Genomic DNA, 19,785 nt, shown 5'->3' with positions numbered 1-19,785 from the left:
CTTCCAGAGCCCGAGCACAGCCTACGGAGGTTGTGTTCGTGATAACGCAATTGCAACATGCCGCTTGCGAAACTGTGGCGCGTTCAGTGGAATACTGTTGACGTTTTGTGCGTTTCGTTCCAGCAGTGCAGCGCATTATATTGCATGATGGCAAACGCCACGTCCTCGCTGGCACTGGAAACCAATCGCCGAGGGAACCCATCTTCCTTCGTGTCATCTAATTTGATTACGTCCATCAATCCAATCCAGCGAGCCTGCGGGAAGTACTATCCGTGCGCCGCTGCGCTGTAGGAGTATGAGGTGTTCTGGGCTCGATCCTGCTGCTTCTCCCAGGTCGTCCGGTGGTGACAGTTTCGACACGGCGTTTGCATTTAATTGCCAACCTGCAACCTGCTCGCTTGATGTCTAGGAGTAGCACGACAGGATATCAGGAACCTTCGACCGTACCGTGGAGGCGATGGAACGAAAAGTTCCTGAATGTTAAATAATGCCATTGTACGATGCAACAGGTTGGTGCTTGCGTTACAATCAAAATAATCGCTTGTATTCGAAATTACGTTAAATACACCTACTACCTACTATTATATGAGAAGATACCTACTGTAAATAATACATTTTGTTTTCCTTCAATTCACATTGTCTAAAAGTTAAGTTTTACCCTCGTTAAACTTAACCATTACAAATAATGCAAAATCGGTGCAACGCTAAAGCCACTACCAGGCTAATGTTAATCTGATTATTCTATTCTACCTCCATCGCTGCGCAAAGACACCGCTGCGGTGGTGGTACTACCCAAGTAAGGCGCACCACGCCTTTGGAGCGAAAGGACGATGCAATTTTAACGAGATTTTCATCCATCCGTTGTAACCGCCTGCAACACACCTGTTCCCGAACTCAAGCCCAGCTCTCGTGCCAGCTCGCTGCCAGCCAGAACTTTTGCGCACAGCGAAAGGTGGCTGCAGCGTGTCCAACAACCACCACTACCAGCATCTCCTGCAGCGGCGGAGAGCACAACGGCAATCTGATGAATAATTCAACGACCATAATGGTTAAGTTAATATTGAAATTGATTAAGTTATGAACCGGTGCAGGTCCGGTTCGATGCTGACCTTCCACCTTGCTGTTTATCGCGATCTAACCCCGCACAAACACACACACACACGCGCACGTAAACAGGCTCTAGAAGCAGCGGACACTTTCTGGAGTGTTCAAAACGCTTTAGCAAAAACGATCGCCTTTGCATGGGTGGCTTTTTTTGTGTGTTGCTCTACGCCGTACCAACGGGGACTCCGCCATACGAGCTGAGGGTGTTTGATTATTAAACGTTTTGATTTGACTCTCACGCCCAGAAATGATCGATCGAACGATGGATCGATTGAGACGGTCGGCGGGACATGCAAGGACGCGTGGCCGGATCTTTTGCATTACGAAAAAAGATTTTCCTTGCCTGTAATACGGCGTGTTGCCACACAATGCCCCCAAGGGAAGACCCGTATCAGATCCTTGCAATGTCGGCGAACGTAAATTAAAGGGATCGTATACATCCGATAATCTTGTTAAACGAAGGTAAATAAAGGACTCTCTGAACTATGATCGGAGCAGGTGGAAGATAAGGAACAATGCATGAAATGTTCTAGAAGGATTTCTACATATTTTGGGCTTCCTTGCTTTCTCCTCTCCTGTAATGGACGATCAGCTGCTCGGAATGAAGCATCGCAAATTAATCTATTCTTTTTTCTTCCTCATCAAAATACAATGACGCCACCGGCATGCGCACAAGGAATGAAGTTTCCTCACCCCACTAATCGGCGGGTAAGTGTGGCTTCCCCCCCCCCCCCTCCTCGATAAATTTGCACCCCGGGCCGTTTTATCTCAATTACCCGCACACAACAAGGTGTTGTTAACGGAAGCACGTTATTTAATGGGCTGCCCGCAAAAGAAGAAATCAAACAATCACGGTAATAATCCTTAATTGTTATCGCGTAATCTGACCGTATTTTTCTCGCGAATTCTACTACCCGCTCCGTTTCCGCTGTTTTTCTTTGCTCTTTGTCGTGCTCGCTCTTCTACTTGAAGAATTTTACTTGAAACAAAACAAAAAACTGAGTGTGCGTGCAGGCGAAATTCGTCTCCCAGGAGGCGGAAAAAAAAGAAATACGAGATCGCATTGGACACGGCAATCGGCGACAGTGGCTTTTACATTTACCCACCGGCAAGGTCGATGAATTGCATTGAACTTTAAATCATTCTCGCGTCCCGCGTGATGGAATATGTGGGATCGGGATTACCGGTTTGCAGGTCCGCCGGACCGTGCAGGGCGAAGGAAAGAAAGCGCACAACGACTGCAAGAAGCCAAAGGTCACGCGCCCGTGTTATGCTCCAGTTTCACGCACGCACTTCTGGCCGCAGAGCGTGCTCCTTTTTCTTCTTTCTAGTCGGTTTGGGCGATGCAATTGTGCGAGCTTGATGCCACCGGTGTAAGGTAAAACATATCGTACAATTCCATCAGCGGAAGCGGTCAGCCGTGTAAATCGCTTGTAAGATGGAGCTTAACGTTCATGTTCGGCAGGCAGGCAGGCAGTCCGTCCCTTCGCACGCTATAAATTCGCTGGCCCGGATCAGCTTCGCGAAAGCCGATCGGCGATTTGCCACCGAAGTAATGGTTAAAATATAGGCTTAACTACACCTTTATCGCTGGAAGTATAGTATCAAAAGAAAACGCATAAACTTGTTAATCCATTACTACAACAACAAAAATGAAACTGCGAAAATAGGAGAGAGCGAGAAGTCGTTTAAATGTAGCGTGGCCAGTCTTCGCATGCAATCAAGTTATAAATGCCCCTTGTTAACTAGGAAACAATCTTTTTACACGCGATAATTTGCTGCTCTCTGTAACTTCTTACTATATTATGCTCCCCTATGTGATGATATAAAACTCGTATTTTTTACAACCAAGTCCTCAAATTCAAAAGTTTTTTGCTACGTGTCGGTTACAGATCTAAATCAGATTCGAACTCACTATCTGCCGTGTGGCAGTCCAACCATTTTGCACGACACCACAGAACCCACACAGACAATTGGGCTTGAAGATAGCAATAAATATTAAACTGTTGCTGCTGAAGATCGCGTTTCAATTATGTCCACACGCCAAACCGATTTGTTGAATAGAGAAATCAAAGAATGATATTTTGGATTCTACTTTACTTGTGAAGTTTCTTTAAAGCTATAGAGCGTTTACTACCTTGTTTCAATTTAATAGAATCCACGTGTGCGTCCTTGTCCAAATAAACTTTAGATTGACTCGGTTGGACAGGTCCTTCACCCGCAGAAACCGTTGCGGAAAACGGAAATAACGGAAACAGAGCTGTCAAGCCAGATATACCCACCATAACAATAGCATAACAACAAAACACTGAACCGCATCCAAGCAAAGCCCTTCGACCTTCCATCTACTTCATCGTGTTCGTGAGAGTGTGACATTGGAAAAGGGCATTCGGATTTGATGATCAAGAGACTCCAAGAGAAGCCAAGAACTTGACTTAGCCCTGTGCTTCACGACGTATCAATTCGAAAAAGCGGTGTATTTTTGCCTCCCAAAAAAATCACTTCCGTCAACACCAGTGAACAATTTAGCTTTAGCCGCTTTGACCCGCAACCGAGTTATAAAAGGGCTCTGTGTAACGCAAGGTCAAGCCTTTACCAGCGCGACCACGAATGGAGATGACAGACAGGTCTGATGGACCCCGGCCCTCCAAGTGACGGTCAACCTTTCGTTCACCCAGTGGCGCGAGAACATTGTTCTTCAAGCGGGCTTGCGTTTTCGATGTTGGTTTTTGATGCGTCACCCGTCAACCGACGGGTCGACTGTTTTGGAACGGACAAAACAGGCCCCAATGTTTGTGCAATCGCTAGAGTTTACTGCACCACTGACCGCCCCCTAATCAATCGGGGCGGGAGTTGTTGGTAAATATCGTTTCAAAAATTGAATGCTTACTCGCGTTGGCCACTCTCGGCCACACAGGGCTCGTTTGTTTGCTTACACGCTGCGTCAAAACACCCTTGCGTCACCCAACGGTAGAAGGAAATCCATTTTGCAGGTTAACATGCAGATGGCATGGGTAGTTTAAATGCAGCGTCATTCACCCATCAAAAGGCGACCCGTGTGCTGTGCGAGTCAAAATTTGGGAGCCGAAATTCGTGAGCCCCGCGGCTAATTTAATATGCATAATCTTTGGCCGGATCGTGTGTACGGACGTTTGGCACGCAACCTGGCCATACGCAGGCACGTTCGCGCTCATTTGCAACAGAGAACGAAACAGAGAAGAATCGAGAGCCTCCCCCCCACGCCGGATGCGGCCGTTCGATTCCGGGTTTTTGTTTTTGTCCGCAAACGAGGCGAATTCCGCGTGAAGGCACACATGTCAGACAGCACCGAAATGTGACAAGTCACGTTCACCGCACATGCCGATGTGGGATGGTAAAGGGTGTGCGTTCGCAATCGTGCTTCCGCAAGAATGCGAAAATGTTTTGTCCCGATTCGCTTGCGCTCAATTGCTGGGATTGGGATTGAGCTGGTTCGCACAGCACAGGCCATCCATCCAGCGCAACCGTTCGCTCTCGGTGTGGAGGGACAGTCTTGGTTGATTGAGTGAAATTGGTTAAAAACACATCCCCACAGCACGGTGAGGAGGGTACGCAATTCCGCCCTCTCGGTTGCAGGATAAATTGAAAATAATATTTCAATCACGCCGATCAATAAACCGTTGCGCGATCCCGAAGGAACCACTTTGTGGAAACGATCCGACGGTGGGACCGACACGTCCCCATTCGTTGCTAAAGGTCAACCAGCGTTGTTTGCAGGTTTGTTCGTACCGCCCGGTTGCCTTTTGATTCCCCCTGAGGAAATGGTGCATCAATGTTACCAGCAGGACTCCGGGAGTATTACTGGATTGACACAAAATGGACGACTGTAGTTTGTTTATATATTTGGAAATAAATTATTTTAAATAAACAATTATTAGATAATTCCAATTGTACTTACTTTGAAGTTTGACTATTTTTTTAATAATATTTTAATTTCAATAGTTAACGCATCACAACATGCATGCACATCTTACAGAATATAAAAGTAAAGCAGGGTTAGCTGAACAACATGAAACGATTGCGTAAAGCAGTTCTACACAACAGCAGCAATGCGCTACAGACAGCAAATGTATGAACAAGTTGTACGCCAAAATGTCACAAAACATCTAAAAACTAGTAAACGAAAAACAGCGAGCAATGACATTTTACATTCTGATAAGGTTATGTTATAAAAGCAGCAAAACGAACAACAGTAGCACCCTTAATTATTTCAGTATGAAGTAGAAACAAACACTTCAATCGATCAACGACACATGTACACCAAAGCTGCAAATGCAAACTCGCTCCATAGCATCGATCGCATGACGCTGCGCCCTGCGCGCCTAAACCGTGGCGTGCGTTTGCGACTCGCAGTCCAGCACAAAAACGCACGTGCTTTAGCCGACGCAGCCGACGATCGACGATCAATACACGCGTTAATTCCGAGTGTACCGCCGCGTGTGTACCCCCTCCGACATGCCTCTCCCCTCTCATCACGGGCACAGGTTTCCGGTTGCGGAAATGGCCTCCTTTCGGTTTTGCGGCCTGCCACCGTGCGCCACACAACAGCACGAGCGCGTGTTTACCATTAAAAGAGCGTACTTAAGCTGCGAGAACGGGGCCGCAGCAAACCGGCCGAACGGTGCTAATGAGTGTGTCAAGACTGTCGCGCAGTGATCCAGTATTTTATATCCTCACCCGCTCCGTCTATCCGTGGCGGGATGCGTATCGCAGTCTGCCTATAAATAGTGTGTGCCCTATGTAGTTTGCCCACCGTACCGGAGAATTAGCGCATAAACCGGTCGCGGGGCGCGGGAAATCACGTTCCTCAAGCCACCGGTCGTCGGCCCGTACTGGAAGCGTAGTAGTTACGGTTTTTGCGTAAGCTGTACAGGAATTTCAAGTTCCTTTTCCGTCTTTTCACTTTCGTACCACAGCGTTCGCAAGGGTTAGCTGGAGAGGTTGGCAGGGACTTTTTCGAGTTTTTCAGGGACCTTTGGCTACGCATTTGATAAACAGTTACAAATACAATTTGGTATAGAGAAAACACGTATCACGCAACACAGGACAGAATGAGAGGATAAAACACAACTACTACGAAAACAACTACTTAACTTCTACTCTAGCTGCGAATGACAGTGAAACGTCTTTAAAAAAGTACCTCAACGTCACCGTTCAAAACAACAAAATGATGCGTTCTAACTGTTTCGATGGGCATGAGATGAACTGACCCACCACCGCCTGCTGGCATGTTTTCACTAGGAACGCGCGTAGTGCGCGGTGTGTAAACCGCAAGCAAATTGTGGCTAGTGAGTGATGTCTAACCTACGCGCTTTGTGCAAAAGGTGTGGAAGAACGTGACTACAGCTGGCAACGCGTACCATTTGCTACCGATTTGCTAACGCTACACAACACACTACCGGTGGAACCGGTGTACGGCGCCTACTCTGTCGCACACCAGTCGCGCACCGTCTCTCCGCAATAAAGTAAACACTAAACCCAAGTGAGTAAAACATAACAGTGAGTTTAAAGAGCAGAACAACGGAAACAACGACTTACTGCCAGGTGAGACTTCCGGTAATGCCCTCGCGGAGCCGATCGCGCAGGGACCGCTGCCGGCTCGGGCCCGGGCCGGTCGGTAGAGTTGGTGGGCTGCCCGTGGTCGACATTTTATTGCTACCGAAGAGCGACAGCTTCGTCGGACTGCCGCTGACTGATGGTGGATGGATGGATGGTATGGTGGTGGGGGATGGTGTGATGGACCCAGCAAGCGGCACACCGCACACGCGTTTACACGACAGAAGGAGCGACAGGAAGAGGAAGCATCGCGCACGGTTTGGAACGGTGTAGCGGCGTCGGTATGGTAGGGATGTTTGGCAGTTGGTGTAAGGAGTTGGTTTCATTTGTTTGTTTGCGTATGTTTTGTATGGTGTTTCGGGTTCAGAACGGAACGAACAGGCAGCGATGAACCACAGATTTATTGGTTTTGGGTTTGAGCAAAATGGAACAACAAGAACGAAACATTATCATAAGTGGATGCTGATGCTTGACGAGGGGGAAAAACACATTAGCGGGACGATTTTGATTGAACAGGGATGATGAAATAATTGAATTGTAATGTAATGACGTAAAATTAGTAAAATAACGTAGTATGTAAAATTACATAATTTAAAAAATAATTAAACATGAATATTAGAACACAACAGAAAGAAATGTGGAGCTGAACAAAAACTGTCTTCAAATATCCTTCTCCCTAAAATTGACGAAACATAAAAGGTACTAATATCAATGAACATGACAACGAAAGTGTGCAAGCGTGTAAAACCGAAGGCAATAAACCAAAAACTAAGAAACTCATTAAATCCAACAAACGCTACCCAATGAGAAGTAAGCAGCAAAACGTACCACTAGCGAACGAGAGTGACGATTCGATGGAGTTCGCATTGCCGGCCGTCGACGAGGCAAGCGACGAAGAGGACGAAGTGTGTGCGCTGAAGCCACCCGACCCGGCACCACTAAAGGTGCGCTGCTTCGGCGAGCAGTCACGAGATGGCGTTGTCATCGCGACCGAGGCGGAGGGTTCGGTGGCGAAAGCGAACGCTGCAGCAAACGGCCGTCTCGCGCGCGTGCCCTTCGCCTAGCGCAACAGTGTCCTCGACGGCGACAAACGACGACGACGACGACGACGAAAAAGCTAATCGGAGATGGCGATGATGAGCCACAGAAAGAGGATGCGCAGGAAGAGGCCGAGGATATGTTAACGAGGCGATGGGATGCGGGATGCTTAGCGGGCAACGACCAAGCATCGGCAAGCGTGAGCAAATTCCATGCAAATCAAGCACGTGGTAGCGCGGCGTCCTGTTCCAAAGTGGGAGTGGTAGAGAAACGTACATACAAAGAGAGCAGTGGTTTGAGCGATCGCTGCTTTTCTGCACTAGCGTTGCTTACCTCGTTGAATGTTTCTTATTACCGAACCACCGAATTGTTTTAGGAATTGACGAAAAGCGTTTTTTGTTGTTGTTGAATGATCACTGTCGACCAATTATTGTACTTTTATCCATAATTGATAAGCACACTGCTAGATGCGGAAAGTAGGAAAGGGTGGAACATTGGAGTAAGAGGAAATTGAACTTCGAATGGCAAACAAAGGCAATTCCATTACCAAAGTTTGCCACTAAAAGGAACATTTATTTTCTAGTATTCCGCAATAAAAGAGCCAAACGGCTTACGTTGGCAGAAAAATAATGCGAAAGAAATAACAATAAGGGAAAAAGTTTTACAATACTCATCACTCCATTCCTCCAAGTCTACAGAGAACTAGCCCAAACCTTGAAGAAAACTTGGCGCGAAAGTCGATTAAATGATGACGATTATGGCAAAAATGATTGTTGTGAATTGTTTACGACCATCCAGCGCATTGAATAAGTAGTAACGATGCAATTTCCGAACGACCACACTACATCTATATCGAGTATGGATCGCTCCGTACGGCACATCAACGTAACGCAAGTTGCATACCTTCAGGCGGTTTTATGTAATGTCGACTTCAGCGTGAACAGGGCAGCTAGAAACAGTAGCCTTGCAAAAAGACAAGTTTGTATGTGAAATGTAGCAAATTACATTTCAGTCGAAACAATATTTTATGTCTCAGCTACACGGATAGAAATTTTAAATAAAATTTTGATAGCGACGTTTTATCAAGAAACCAAATTATTGGTTCCAAGAAGTTAGGAAATTTTGAAACAAACCACCATTCGACGAGTAAGTTTTAGTAGCATGGACATAAAGGAAAAAAAGAGCAAAGCTATGATACGCGCTCTACCAAACATTGAATGTCCTCTGATACCCGCAACACAAGTTGGAAGAGCAAATGAAAAAAGCAATTCACGGTACCCTGATTGGGCATCGTTTCGGAAAAAAACAAAAGTAACACGGTTGGCGAAAGTACAGCATCACAACACGGTACAAAAATAATGCAACCCTGCGGATTTACATGAACGTGAATCTTTAAAGAGTGAACGAGATTATGGCAGTAAGAAAGAGTTATAGACGAACGTGTTGACGAGACGTAAAGCGACTGATAGCGAAAGAAACAATAAACTTTATGCTGACATCGATAGACACACACACACACTCGCGCACACGCAGAATGAAACGCATAATGACGCAATAGACAATGAAGGAAGAAGGAAAGCAGCGTATAATAGAGAAAGAAACTTAACGAAACCAACGAGAACGAAGTAACGAGCGGAAAAGGAACATAAACATGAAGAAGAAAATAGAAAATGTGTAAATGCGGAAATGGTAGAACGAGGCTTAGAAGAGCAGAATGGATGAAACACGTACATTTGTGTGTGAGAGCCGCAGACGCAGAATCGCCCGGGCGCGGATGGAGGCGCCTGGTGCTGACTGGAAAATTCAGTCGCGGACTGAACGCTTTGCCTGATGCAACGGGCCACAAAACTTGTTCCCCTTATCAAAGTTTGCCACACAACTTTTGCTAGTGCACAACTGGAGGTATTGCTTTTGGTCTGTGTCTGTGTTCAGTTCACTGCAGGGTAGTGTTTGTGAATGCGGAAGGTGAATAAGAGGGGAGACGAAAGAAATGGTGATTTTTTTTCTTGCTCAACAAAACAAAATTACAGGTGATGTTTCGTAGGATGGCATGAATATGTGACGTCGAGGTGGGATGCTCGTATCACGCCGAGTATGCCCGACCGAACAGTTATTGCGAATGTGTCTCGGTGAATTTCAAATAAAAATACAACACACTGAAAACAAGTTACAAAGTCAGACGAAACCGCGAGTGAGAAACAGAAAAGGCGCTTTTGCCGAAAGAGAACGTAAACGGTTCGCAATTTGCGGGGCGCGGGAGGGAGTTTCGTTTCAGTACGAAAGCACAAACTTAATCGGTAGCCAATTGTGTGAACCTGAAAGAAAGGAGAATTCCAAAAAATAATCAGAAGAGAAGAAAAAGAAACCAAAACACACACAAAAAAAGTCCATTAGATCAAAATTTATCTTTACCAACGCAGCTGGTAAATGCAGATGTACAATAGTGATCTACGGAGGTTTAGTAAGAAAAATCATACAGTTTCAAATCTGCATTACAGTAAACAAATGGTAGATATTACAATAAATTTTGCACGAGAAAATTCAAACAAACATTCGCACTCGCAAAACGGGAACAAAACCAACAGATATGTATATATATAAAGGTGAAAACGGTAACACAATCACTCGATCGAAAAATTGCTTGCTTGTGTAAGGTTCGTGCCAGTAAACAGCGAGGAAAAGAAGAAAACAAACCACACAGAGCTGTAAAACAAAAGTACAAACATACATATTTACACCGATCGCGCACCGATGGAGGGGGAAAAGAGAGTTTTGCAATCATTACGTGCAAACGAAAATTGATTCAAAAGCACCAGTTGGTGGTAGCGTGGTTGGAATTAAATGAGCGTGAGTTTAGGCAATACAGACCAGAGTAGGTCATAGGATATCGGTATCCTAGCGAAGTTGATTGTGCAATATTCTATGCTAATAATGTGTCGTTTCTGTCCGCCTCATTACACGATCGCGGTGAAATGGTGAAAAACAAAGGAACAGATTACAGGATCAATCGTTTACACTTGCACGGAGGATAAGATATACATTGGATACCCTCATAACGAGTACCTCTTATAACGAGTTTTTCGCATAACGAGTGAGTTATTGGAGCGGACTCGTTATGAGGGGTTCCACTGTATTTAACATATAATTTATAATGATTGAATTAGATTAAGAAAATGCTCTTTAAAGTTAAATGTAATAGAATCCTTAAAAACCATTGTTTTGGCGTTGCAAACTTTAATCTTATCAATTGAGCTATTTCACAGATGAAAATCACATGTTTTATGTTGTATTGAAACAAGTAAAACAGGCTCAAAACGTGAAATGCTAATATTATAAACGTAAATCATGCCATTTATGCTAGTTGAAGTATGATCGTATAGGTGTTTCACTTTAAACTGAATTATGGAACAAATAAGATCATGTTCAAACTACGTCGATAAAATTAAAATAGAAAGGAGAAAAATAGAAAAAAAAGAATGAAAATGCTACATCGGTCCATAGCACACAACATACAGAAAAAGCACACCTACATTAAACAAAACATCAAAAGTACATTACAACTTAGCTGAGACTACAATCTGGCTGATTCGTCTGTAGTACACTCACCTGAAAGTAAAGAAGAAAGAGCAATGTATGAATATTTCGATATTTTGAGCTTTGATAGGCATGATAAATGTATGTGTTGCATCACAAAGCATCAGAACAAAAATAAACTTAAATATCCTAAACGATTTTTAAAATAGATTTTTCACCCCTTTTTACATAGCGTGTCCGATAAATTCACAAAACCCTTCAGCCAAACTTGTTCCGCAAGCCTGATTTGTATAGTGGGATTTAAGTAATCATCTTTCACATCTGACTGCTCCTATTTCAACACCACATTACTCTACCGCATGCGACCATCTCCAGAACCTTTTCTTCTTTCCTTCCGAGAATAATGATTCTACGTGTTTGCATAGAAATGTACGAGCGTCTGTTCAAGCGGACATTTTTCGCTGGAAAATAGGTTTCATCACTCGAACCGTACGTTTTCGATGAGTCGTTTACATTCTCTATAAAAAAATCCCAACAACGATTCGTTCTTTCCTCCTCGAAAGATCATAAAGAGTTATTTTACTTTATAAAGATTCTCTGTACGACTAAATGCCCGATGGATAAGAAATCGCCAACAACAACCAGAGAAGATACTGTTAATAAATGAATACCATTTGAAAAACTATTCCTGAATATTTCACATCATTTTATTTCACAACTTGTACACCACACCAATTTGCAAATGAAATAACTCCAAAAGAATAGTATATCTAGGCACTGTTAACTTTTTTTTCCTCCCATACGCTACGCAAGCAATCATTGCCAAAAATAGGCTTGCTCACCATCGTGGTTGCCACGTTTGGATGCAAGAGTCTGGTGGTTGCCAATCTCGGGCCAAGAATTGGGCACCAAAAACAGGCTCAAACAGTACGCTGGCGATCAGCCAACTATTGTGCCCAAACTGTTGAGCGTGGCCGAAAGTGTACTTGTTAGATTTTATGGGTCAAGGGCGATAAAATTCGCAGCGAGCTATGTAAGACAGAGCACACACACACACACACGCGAGAGCCATTCGCAATCAAACATCCTGCGAATTTTTGCTCAGAGCCAACCTTGGGAGACATTGACCTTGGAGAGATTAGATGACTGCCGGAGCAAGATGGTGGCAAAGTAAGGCAGAAATTGGATTGCATCACGAAATTTACGATCCAGTACAGCTTCTATCTTCTTCTTCTTCTTCTTTGGCTCAACAACCGATGTCGGTCAAGGCCTGCCTGTACCCACTTGCGGGCTTGGCTTTCAGTGACTAATTGATTCCCCCCCCATAGCAGGATAGTCTGTCCTACGTATGGCGGCGCGGTCTATTTGGGGATTGAACCGATGACGGGCATGTTGTTAAGTCGTACGAGTTGACGACTGTACTACGAGACCGGCACAGCTTCTATCTATATATCTTTAAAACTGCTTGTTGTACATAGCTCATTTGACAATTCCAGCTTTGCTAACCAGAAAAAAAAACCAACTTGTGCATCATTTTTCACACATACACAATGGACAAGTTTCAAGAAAATGTCACGTACAAAAACGCCCGCGCATTGAGTAAATCTTTTCCTTGCCGCAAACGACCATCTAAATTTTCATCTTTCCTTTTTTTCTCTCTCCCGCAGTTCTGGTTGAATGGAGTGTTTCGACGAAAGTCAAATTATTTTTACAGCGGTGAGAATGAGCCCCTCCTGCCAGTGCGCTACTGTCCCTCTCCCCGGATGGCAACTGCCGGAAAAACCTTGCAACATAAATTCCATCGGAAAATCGGACACTTTTCTCGATGCCGTCAGCCAGATGGTAGCTTATCTGCCAAACAATCAGCAAACGACCAGAAAGGCCGGTATAAGGCAGTAAGTAAAAGGGGGCTGTTATACTTCCCTAAGCACCCACGCGTATACGTGTAGTGGAGAATATGGAGCGACGCGACCAGCAACGGTTTCGAGTCCTAAACAAAGTAATTTTCGCCCCTTTTTGTTGAAAGCAGGAACAACAACAAAATCTCCAACATAATCCTTTTCTCGCTTTATGAGATTTTTACACCCACGTGCAGCAAAACCACTCGAGCTGGGGCTGGGTAGTCGCACAGAAGCACCAGTGGTTGGTGATCTTTTGTAGCGAAAGGGAGAAAAATCAAACCACCAGTAGGCACTGGCACTGCTGCAGCTGTCAGTAAGCTTGCGCTTCTTACAGCAAGGACTTGCACAGCAAAATAAAACAAAAAAAGAAAGTTAAAACTAACGCACCGGCAATGGTACCGGGCAGTAGTAGCCGGACGTGAAAGCCTTTTAGTTGACTGAGGTCACGTTTCATGCCATCAGTCTCAATTAAATTAGGATTAGCCAGATTCAAACACTCGTTCAACATTAAGCTCCGTACACGGGCTTCTCTCCTCTCCAATGGTATCGCCCTCCACCCCCCCCCCCCTGCCCCCTCCTTTCCTTTGTGGGCTGGGCACACTCTTCCGCACGATGACAATATAGAGGCAATTATGTTCGGTGGTGATAAAATTCAATTACACTGGGAACAACAGCAAACGAACTGCCACAACACCATGGCCATGGCAAGCAAACGAAGTCCATACAGACACACACACACACACACGCACGCAGTGACGCAATACAAAACTTGAGTTGTTGACGGAAAGCAGCAGTGCCTGTGCCAGGAACAGGGCAACAGAACAAAGTGTATTTCGTGATAATAAGTTCGCTTTATCAGATTCAATTAGATGAGCTTGAATCGATTGCAATTCGTTTTCCCTGCCGTTGAGGACCGTTTTCAAAGATAAAATACTGATAGGACATGCTTTTTAAAACATGCTGCTGCTGCTGACGACACATCTTGTTTTGTTTTCATTTTTAAGATTTGTCCAACCGTGTAATTTGCTTGCTTGGCACGTCACCTAGCAAAGCTTTCCTTGGAACAACAACAGTGCGGGAATAGAATGTGAATATCATTGCGAAAGAAGTCGTATGTTCATCACAATTAAGAAGTTGCTTCAAATTGTTTATTAATGATTTTTGAGTGTTTTAGTTCAAATTAAGGAGAGATATAAGTTGCTATCAAATATGTTTTTGCTTTAAATAAATAAAGCATATTACGTCACACAATCTTAAAATTAAATCAATGCCAGAAATAATAAGGATTTTGGTAAAGATAACCTTACAAATTTGTCCAAATATGTCAAGGACTGCCCACGGCACCCAATTTTGAATTGGCAAATTGAATTAATGGGTAAGCTTGTGATGTCGTTCTTGAAGGGACTAAATCCAAAAAACTTAGTTTGTACAAAGTTTCACTGCGTCTAAAGACTGATAATTGCAACACTCATAATGCACCTTTTAGCTCAGTTTAATGTTCCGGTAAAAGTAAAAAATGAAAAATTTCTGTTGCGTATATCACGAATAATAGACTAAATTTAGCTCATTTCTGCAGCAGTTTCCAAAATACAACCTACTCTTACTACACCACCACTGACACACTATCGGTAATTCCAGAGCTAACAAATACGACCGGGAACATCTCAATCCCATCTCCCATCATATTATGGAAAAGCGAATCCTTTCACCTTTTTGAAGGCGTCAGTCCCACCGAGACAACTTGAGCAAAACCTATCCCGCGGGGAAAACAAGTCTTCGGTCGCTGCTGACAGTTTCGCATAATGTTTGGTAAAAACCCACCACTGCGACAATCATCCACCGCGAAATCCCAACTGGGGACGTAACCTGGGTCCTTGTCAGCGTACTACAACGTAACATGCCGATTCGTTACAAGAAACACGAACAACGAGCACACACTCGTGTGGTAGCACACTGCTGCATTGTCCCGTGTTCTAACCAAACCCCCCCCCCCCCCCCCCCACACACACACACACACACATTCGCAGGCAAATTATGTAACGATGTTTTTTACGTTGATGAGCCATCGGGTGGTTCTCGCACAAACAGCCGCACACGTGCAAATCACTTTCCTCTTACGGGCTTGAGAGGTGCGCCGTTTAACATCCACAACTACCCCAACCCAACCACCGTCCAGTTGCGATAGTCGAAAATATGTTGAAGAAGTTAGGCACTTCCTCCTACCGCCCTCCCCACACACCCGGGAAAGCGAGCGAGCCGCAGCCGAAAGAACAAGTGAAAATTAATGACACAGGAATCTTGACATGATTAATTGCACTTGCGAAAGACACGATGACAGCAATTCAAGTGGAATGGTGGAAACAAGCAATCAATAGCACACACGCAGTACAGCAGTACAAAGAACGTTCGCTGGGTGTGCCGCTATGTAGATGGGTGGGCAAGAGGATCCTTAAGAGGTTGTGTGCCGGAGCTGCTGCCCAGCTTCTGGGTTCTGGTTTGACATGACGTTCGAGCTTTGACGTGACAAACGAGACGCTCGGCTCGACACGCTTTCCATCGCACATCGCAACCGGAATCGCTCAGCGCCACTTATCGTTATCGGTGGGAAGTCAAGCTCTTCGCAAGTATCTCGATTGACAGTCGAAAAGACGTAAAATGGACGGCAATAGGGATTTTAAAAATAGACAAAACAGACAAAAAGAAACAATACCACTTTTGTTATCGAGAGAACAATCTGAAACTTGTTCTTTTTTGTTGTTGGATAGCGTTCTAAATTTAAAACACTTATTCTGTTTAGCATCACGCTTCGATCAAAACAAATGTCAAAGAAGGACTCACTTGCTCGACTTGTGCCATTAAGAACGCGTGCGATTGCTCTTTTTCCCCTGAACGATAAAGAAAATTTGTGGTTTCATAAGCAGCCACTTACAACAAATCCTGCCAACTTCAGCGTTTCGATCATGCTGTGTCAGTGTGTGCGCGTTCGTCGGTTAGCAAAGGAGGAAGAGGAAAAAGAATACCACACCATCGTCTACCACCACCGAGAACTGAAAACTCATCGTCGCGATAATCAGTACACGGGACAGAATATCACGCACGACCAGGAGAGGCAAAGGCCACACGAGATATCATTACGACCGGCAGTTCAGCATTCAGGAGGAGTGACGGTCTCATCCTAGCCACCCGTGATGGCACAATCAACGCGGTCCGTGGCGATATATAGCAAAAGTGGAAGCAAAAATCCAATGACTCGCCTGCGTACACAATTCTGCTTTCTTTTCCTTTACTACAAACACATACGCCAAAACCTCTAGGTTGGGCCATAGCACACACACGTACGCATCGCTAATGCCACGCATAAATGACGGCGCAGCCCGTCATTCTGGCCTGTATTTGCTTTGGCTGTTCATTTTAGCCACACACCGTTTAAACCACTCGAGCAAGGCAGCTTCGATGCTCTCGAGGGCATCCTTGCGAAAGCCTGCGTCGGATGACGGACGATATCACAACCCAGGGAGTGGTGGTGTCTTTGGATGATATGTTTTGAAAGAAATCAGAAATAAGAAAATGGAACACTCGAGGATGAGAAAATGTAGCACGCCGAAGAGTAACTATAAGAAGAAAATCCTTGCCTTTTTATCATACAGAAGAAGAAAAAACGGCTCACGTAATTCTCTTCCCATTGGGCGGTTCAAGCATCGTTGGCTTCCGCTTTACTTATGGCTACTATAAACACACACACACACACATACATAAATGGACGGATATCTATACAAATACATTGCGCTAAAGTAAGGCACAAGCGCCATTATTCCACACTGCACACAGAGACGTATCAAGGGCTGCACACACCAAAAGTCATTAAGTGACGCAATTAACGATAAACGAGAATCGACCACTCGGGGGAATGTACTTCGGCGGAAGTGTCCAATCGTTGGGCAAGGAATCGTTCCCTCCCAAGGGGATGGCCGCACGTGTCGAAACGATTGGCGAGTTGCCGGTTGGTGGAGAGGTTAGCTGGTGTTTTGCGGAGGAAAAAAGCTTTTCCGAAACATAAAATAAAAAAAAAAACAGAATGGATAAAATAATTGATTTTTCGTGGTATTTGTAGCAGAGGTTTTGATAGTGTAACGATGTCCAATGTTTTCTTGGGAAAATCCACAGACACATCGGCAATGGCCATCATGTGTGCCAACGTATTGCGCATTGTCATTGTGTGATGGATGCGACAAGTACTAAACGATACATTAAACGCCCACTAGACAGAGGACGGGTACCGACGTAGTGAGGAACAAAAACATGACCGAGCTAAAAATCCGTTCCATGCGAAATTTGTACCATTTTTGTATTGCGATTCAAAATCGATAAAACAATCACTTTCTGTAGTGACGCAACGCACTCCTCGCTCCACCGATACAAGGATAGTCAGTCGGAAGATATGTGTGTAGCAGGACGAGGGGCACACACTTGAGGAATTTTGAGACAAAAACAAAGAAACAAAGGAAACATTCATGTGACCCCATTTATTTGCCACCACTTAAGGCGCGCCACCGCCGAGCGCTTGGCAGCATTGTCCTACATAACGTGCGAGTGGTGCGAGGGCCGAGGACCAAAAACAATGTTGCCCCCCCCCCCCCCCCCCCCCTGTCATGGAGATATTTTATTTGTCGCTTAAGACGTAGCTAGGATAAACACAACACACTTACGCTTGAGATTGCCACATTTAGCAGGAAGGAAAAGGAAACATTTGCCTTTCCATGGAACGTTTTGAATTTGTTCGTCGTTGCTCGCCGGAATGTCGTATCAGTTGTGTGCAACCCATATATATATACGACCCATATAGGGGCCAGCATACCCAGTTTCTAATTTTATTTATGACATTGCTTCTCTACAACATTCTTGAAGCGTGTGTTTTGGTGTTATTTATTTATTTTCAGGAAATTTAGACTTGTTCCACCCAAACCAGCATACGAAACGAGGAAAAAAAGCAATATGCAAGGACATTCTGGATCCATCTTCTCCGGGGTTGCGTACGGCATAGGATTAAAGACACAGGTTGTATGGCTGTATGGCCCATCAAGAGAAGATGTCTTCCGTTATGTGAAGCAACGAAAAACTTTCTTTTATGATCACCATGAGTGGCTCACGTTCAACCCCCCCGAGCGGCTGAAAGCGGACGACAACTTTTAACAACTACAACGACAACATGCAAACAAAAAGACCATCCTCCTTTGGTAAGCCTTTTTCTCCAGCTGCCAGGACAACAACGATGACAGAACGACACATGACCGGTAGAAAATAACTTTTTTCCCTCTCCCCGTAGCGAAGATGAACTTGAGAATGCGGAAAACATCAATGAACCAGCGGTAGAAAATTATCTCACGTACCGAAGAGCGGAATAAACGGGTCCCGAATGGGGCAGGAAAGGGAGAAGAGCAGAAGATTGAAAGAAAAATAAGAACCACACCGGGGCAGCACAACCTCGCGCAGGACCTAGAACCATCAGGAAACCGGAAGATAGCGCACAAAAGGAAGCAAGAAAAACGGCCAACCAACAAGATGAACAGCACTCGGAAGACTCGACTAAACCGGGCACAGGGCAGGATGGTTCGTACGCGCGCGCGCCTCACTGGAGAGGAAAATTTGTGAAGGTATTCATTTCAGCACTTTTTTGCAGTGTCCAAAAAAAAAGAGAAACAACCAACACAACACGTCCGAGCAGGAGGATGACAAGCACACTTTGGCCTTCCGTCCCGTATGGTGGTACCAACGGGTGGAGTAGTAGTAGCAAGATCGAAACTAGGTCGCCGCGATAGTCCGTGCGCACGTTCCGGTGATACCAATTTGATACTTGGAGTGCGGAGCTTGGGCCCGGTTTCGCCCTCGAACCGTGTCTGTTCCTAATAGCCATCGCTAATCCCAACTCCATTTAGCAGCTCTTGCGGTTGTGATACGTTTAGATTTATATACGAGGAGGAAGGTTTTTGGGAAACATGGGTTGACCTTCTTCATGCGAATGTCGAACGTTGGTTTTGTTCGGCGCCTAAAAGTAGGCACTTTTGTCGACACAGGAATAGGAAATGTCGTACAACTTACAAACAAACAATTATCTATAAACGATAACGATTAACGTCTGAAAAGTTTGCTGCTTAAACAGTCTGTAAGCATTTCCATTTGCAACAATGCATAACGGGGTGGTTCCCTTTTTACGAGCACTTTTCGTCATTATCGACATTAACGCACCGCAACCGCATCAGAACTAGTGATGGGTTTAGTTTCCAAAAATCTGGAGTCGACTCCGGAAGGTAGATCCCACAGCACAGCATTATCTGGATTCTTTCGGAATCGTCTGGAACCGTCCGGAATGGCCCGGAGTTGCCCGAAGTCGGTGTCGTCTAGAGTCGTCCGGAGTCGGCCGGGGTCTTCTCGAGTTGTCCGGCATTCTCCGGAGCCAGAGTCGTCCAAAGTCGTCCGGAATCGCACGGACGCAGCCTTTGAAAATAAGACCTGTACACGAAGTGCATGCTCAAAACCAAAACTGAAATCCTTTATCACTAGCACATTGCAGCGTACGCCCCCAGGCGACTACGAACTACTACAGACGACTCTGAAA

General features: G+C 44.9%; 1 protein-coding gene across 9 annotated transcripts in view; it reads right to left on the bottom strand.

Moving 5' to 3' along the window:
- LOC120949921 (TLD domain-containing protein 2) overlaps positions 1-19,785 on the bottom strand; it is a 107,796-nt gene that overhangs the window by 80,678 nt on the left and 7,333 nt on the right. For 3 of the 9 annotated variants that reach the window (XM_040367540.2, XM_040367558.2, XM_040367559.2), the window contains exons 1-3: positions 8,071-8,200; positions 7,528-7,980; positions 6,682-6,835 (exon numbers count right to left, since the gene is read on the bottom strand). The exons of 5 other annotated variants lie outside the window; for them this stretch is intronic. In XM_040367540.2, the coding sequence (XP_040223474.2) occupies positions 6,682-6,835; positions 7,528-7,684 (311 nt within the window). In that variant the 5' untranslated portion in view covers positions 7,685-7,980; positions 8,071-8,200. Of the gene's footprint in view, positions 1-6,681; positions 6,836-7,527; positions 7,981-8,070; positions 8,201-9,468; positions 10,053-19,785 lie in introns of those variants that run through there. One more of the 9 variants, XM_049607480.1, reaches the window with a different exon arrangement.

This window comes from Anopheles coluzzii, chromosome 2 (assembly GCF_943734685.1).
Source record: "Anopheles coluzzii chromosome 2, AcolN3, whole genome shotgun sequence".
In the NCBI taxonomy this organism is placed as follows: domain Eukaryota; kingdom Metazoa; phylum Arthropoda; class Insecta; order Diptera; family Culicidae; genus Anopheles; species Anopheles coluzzii.
This window is presented reverse-complemented; position numbering and strand designations above follow the sequence as displayed.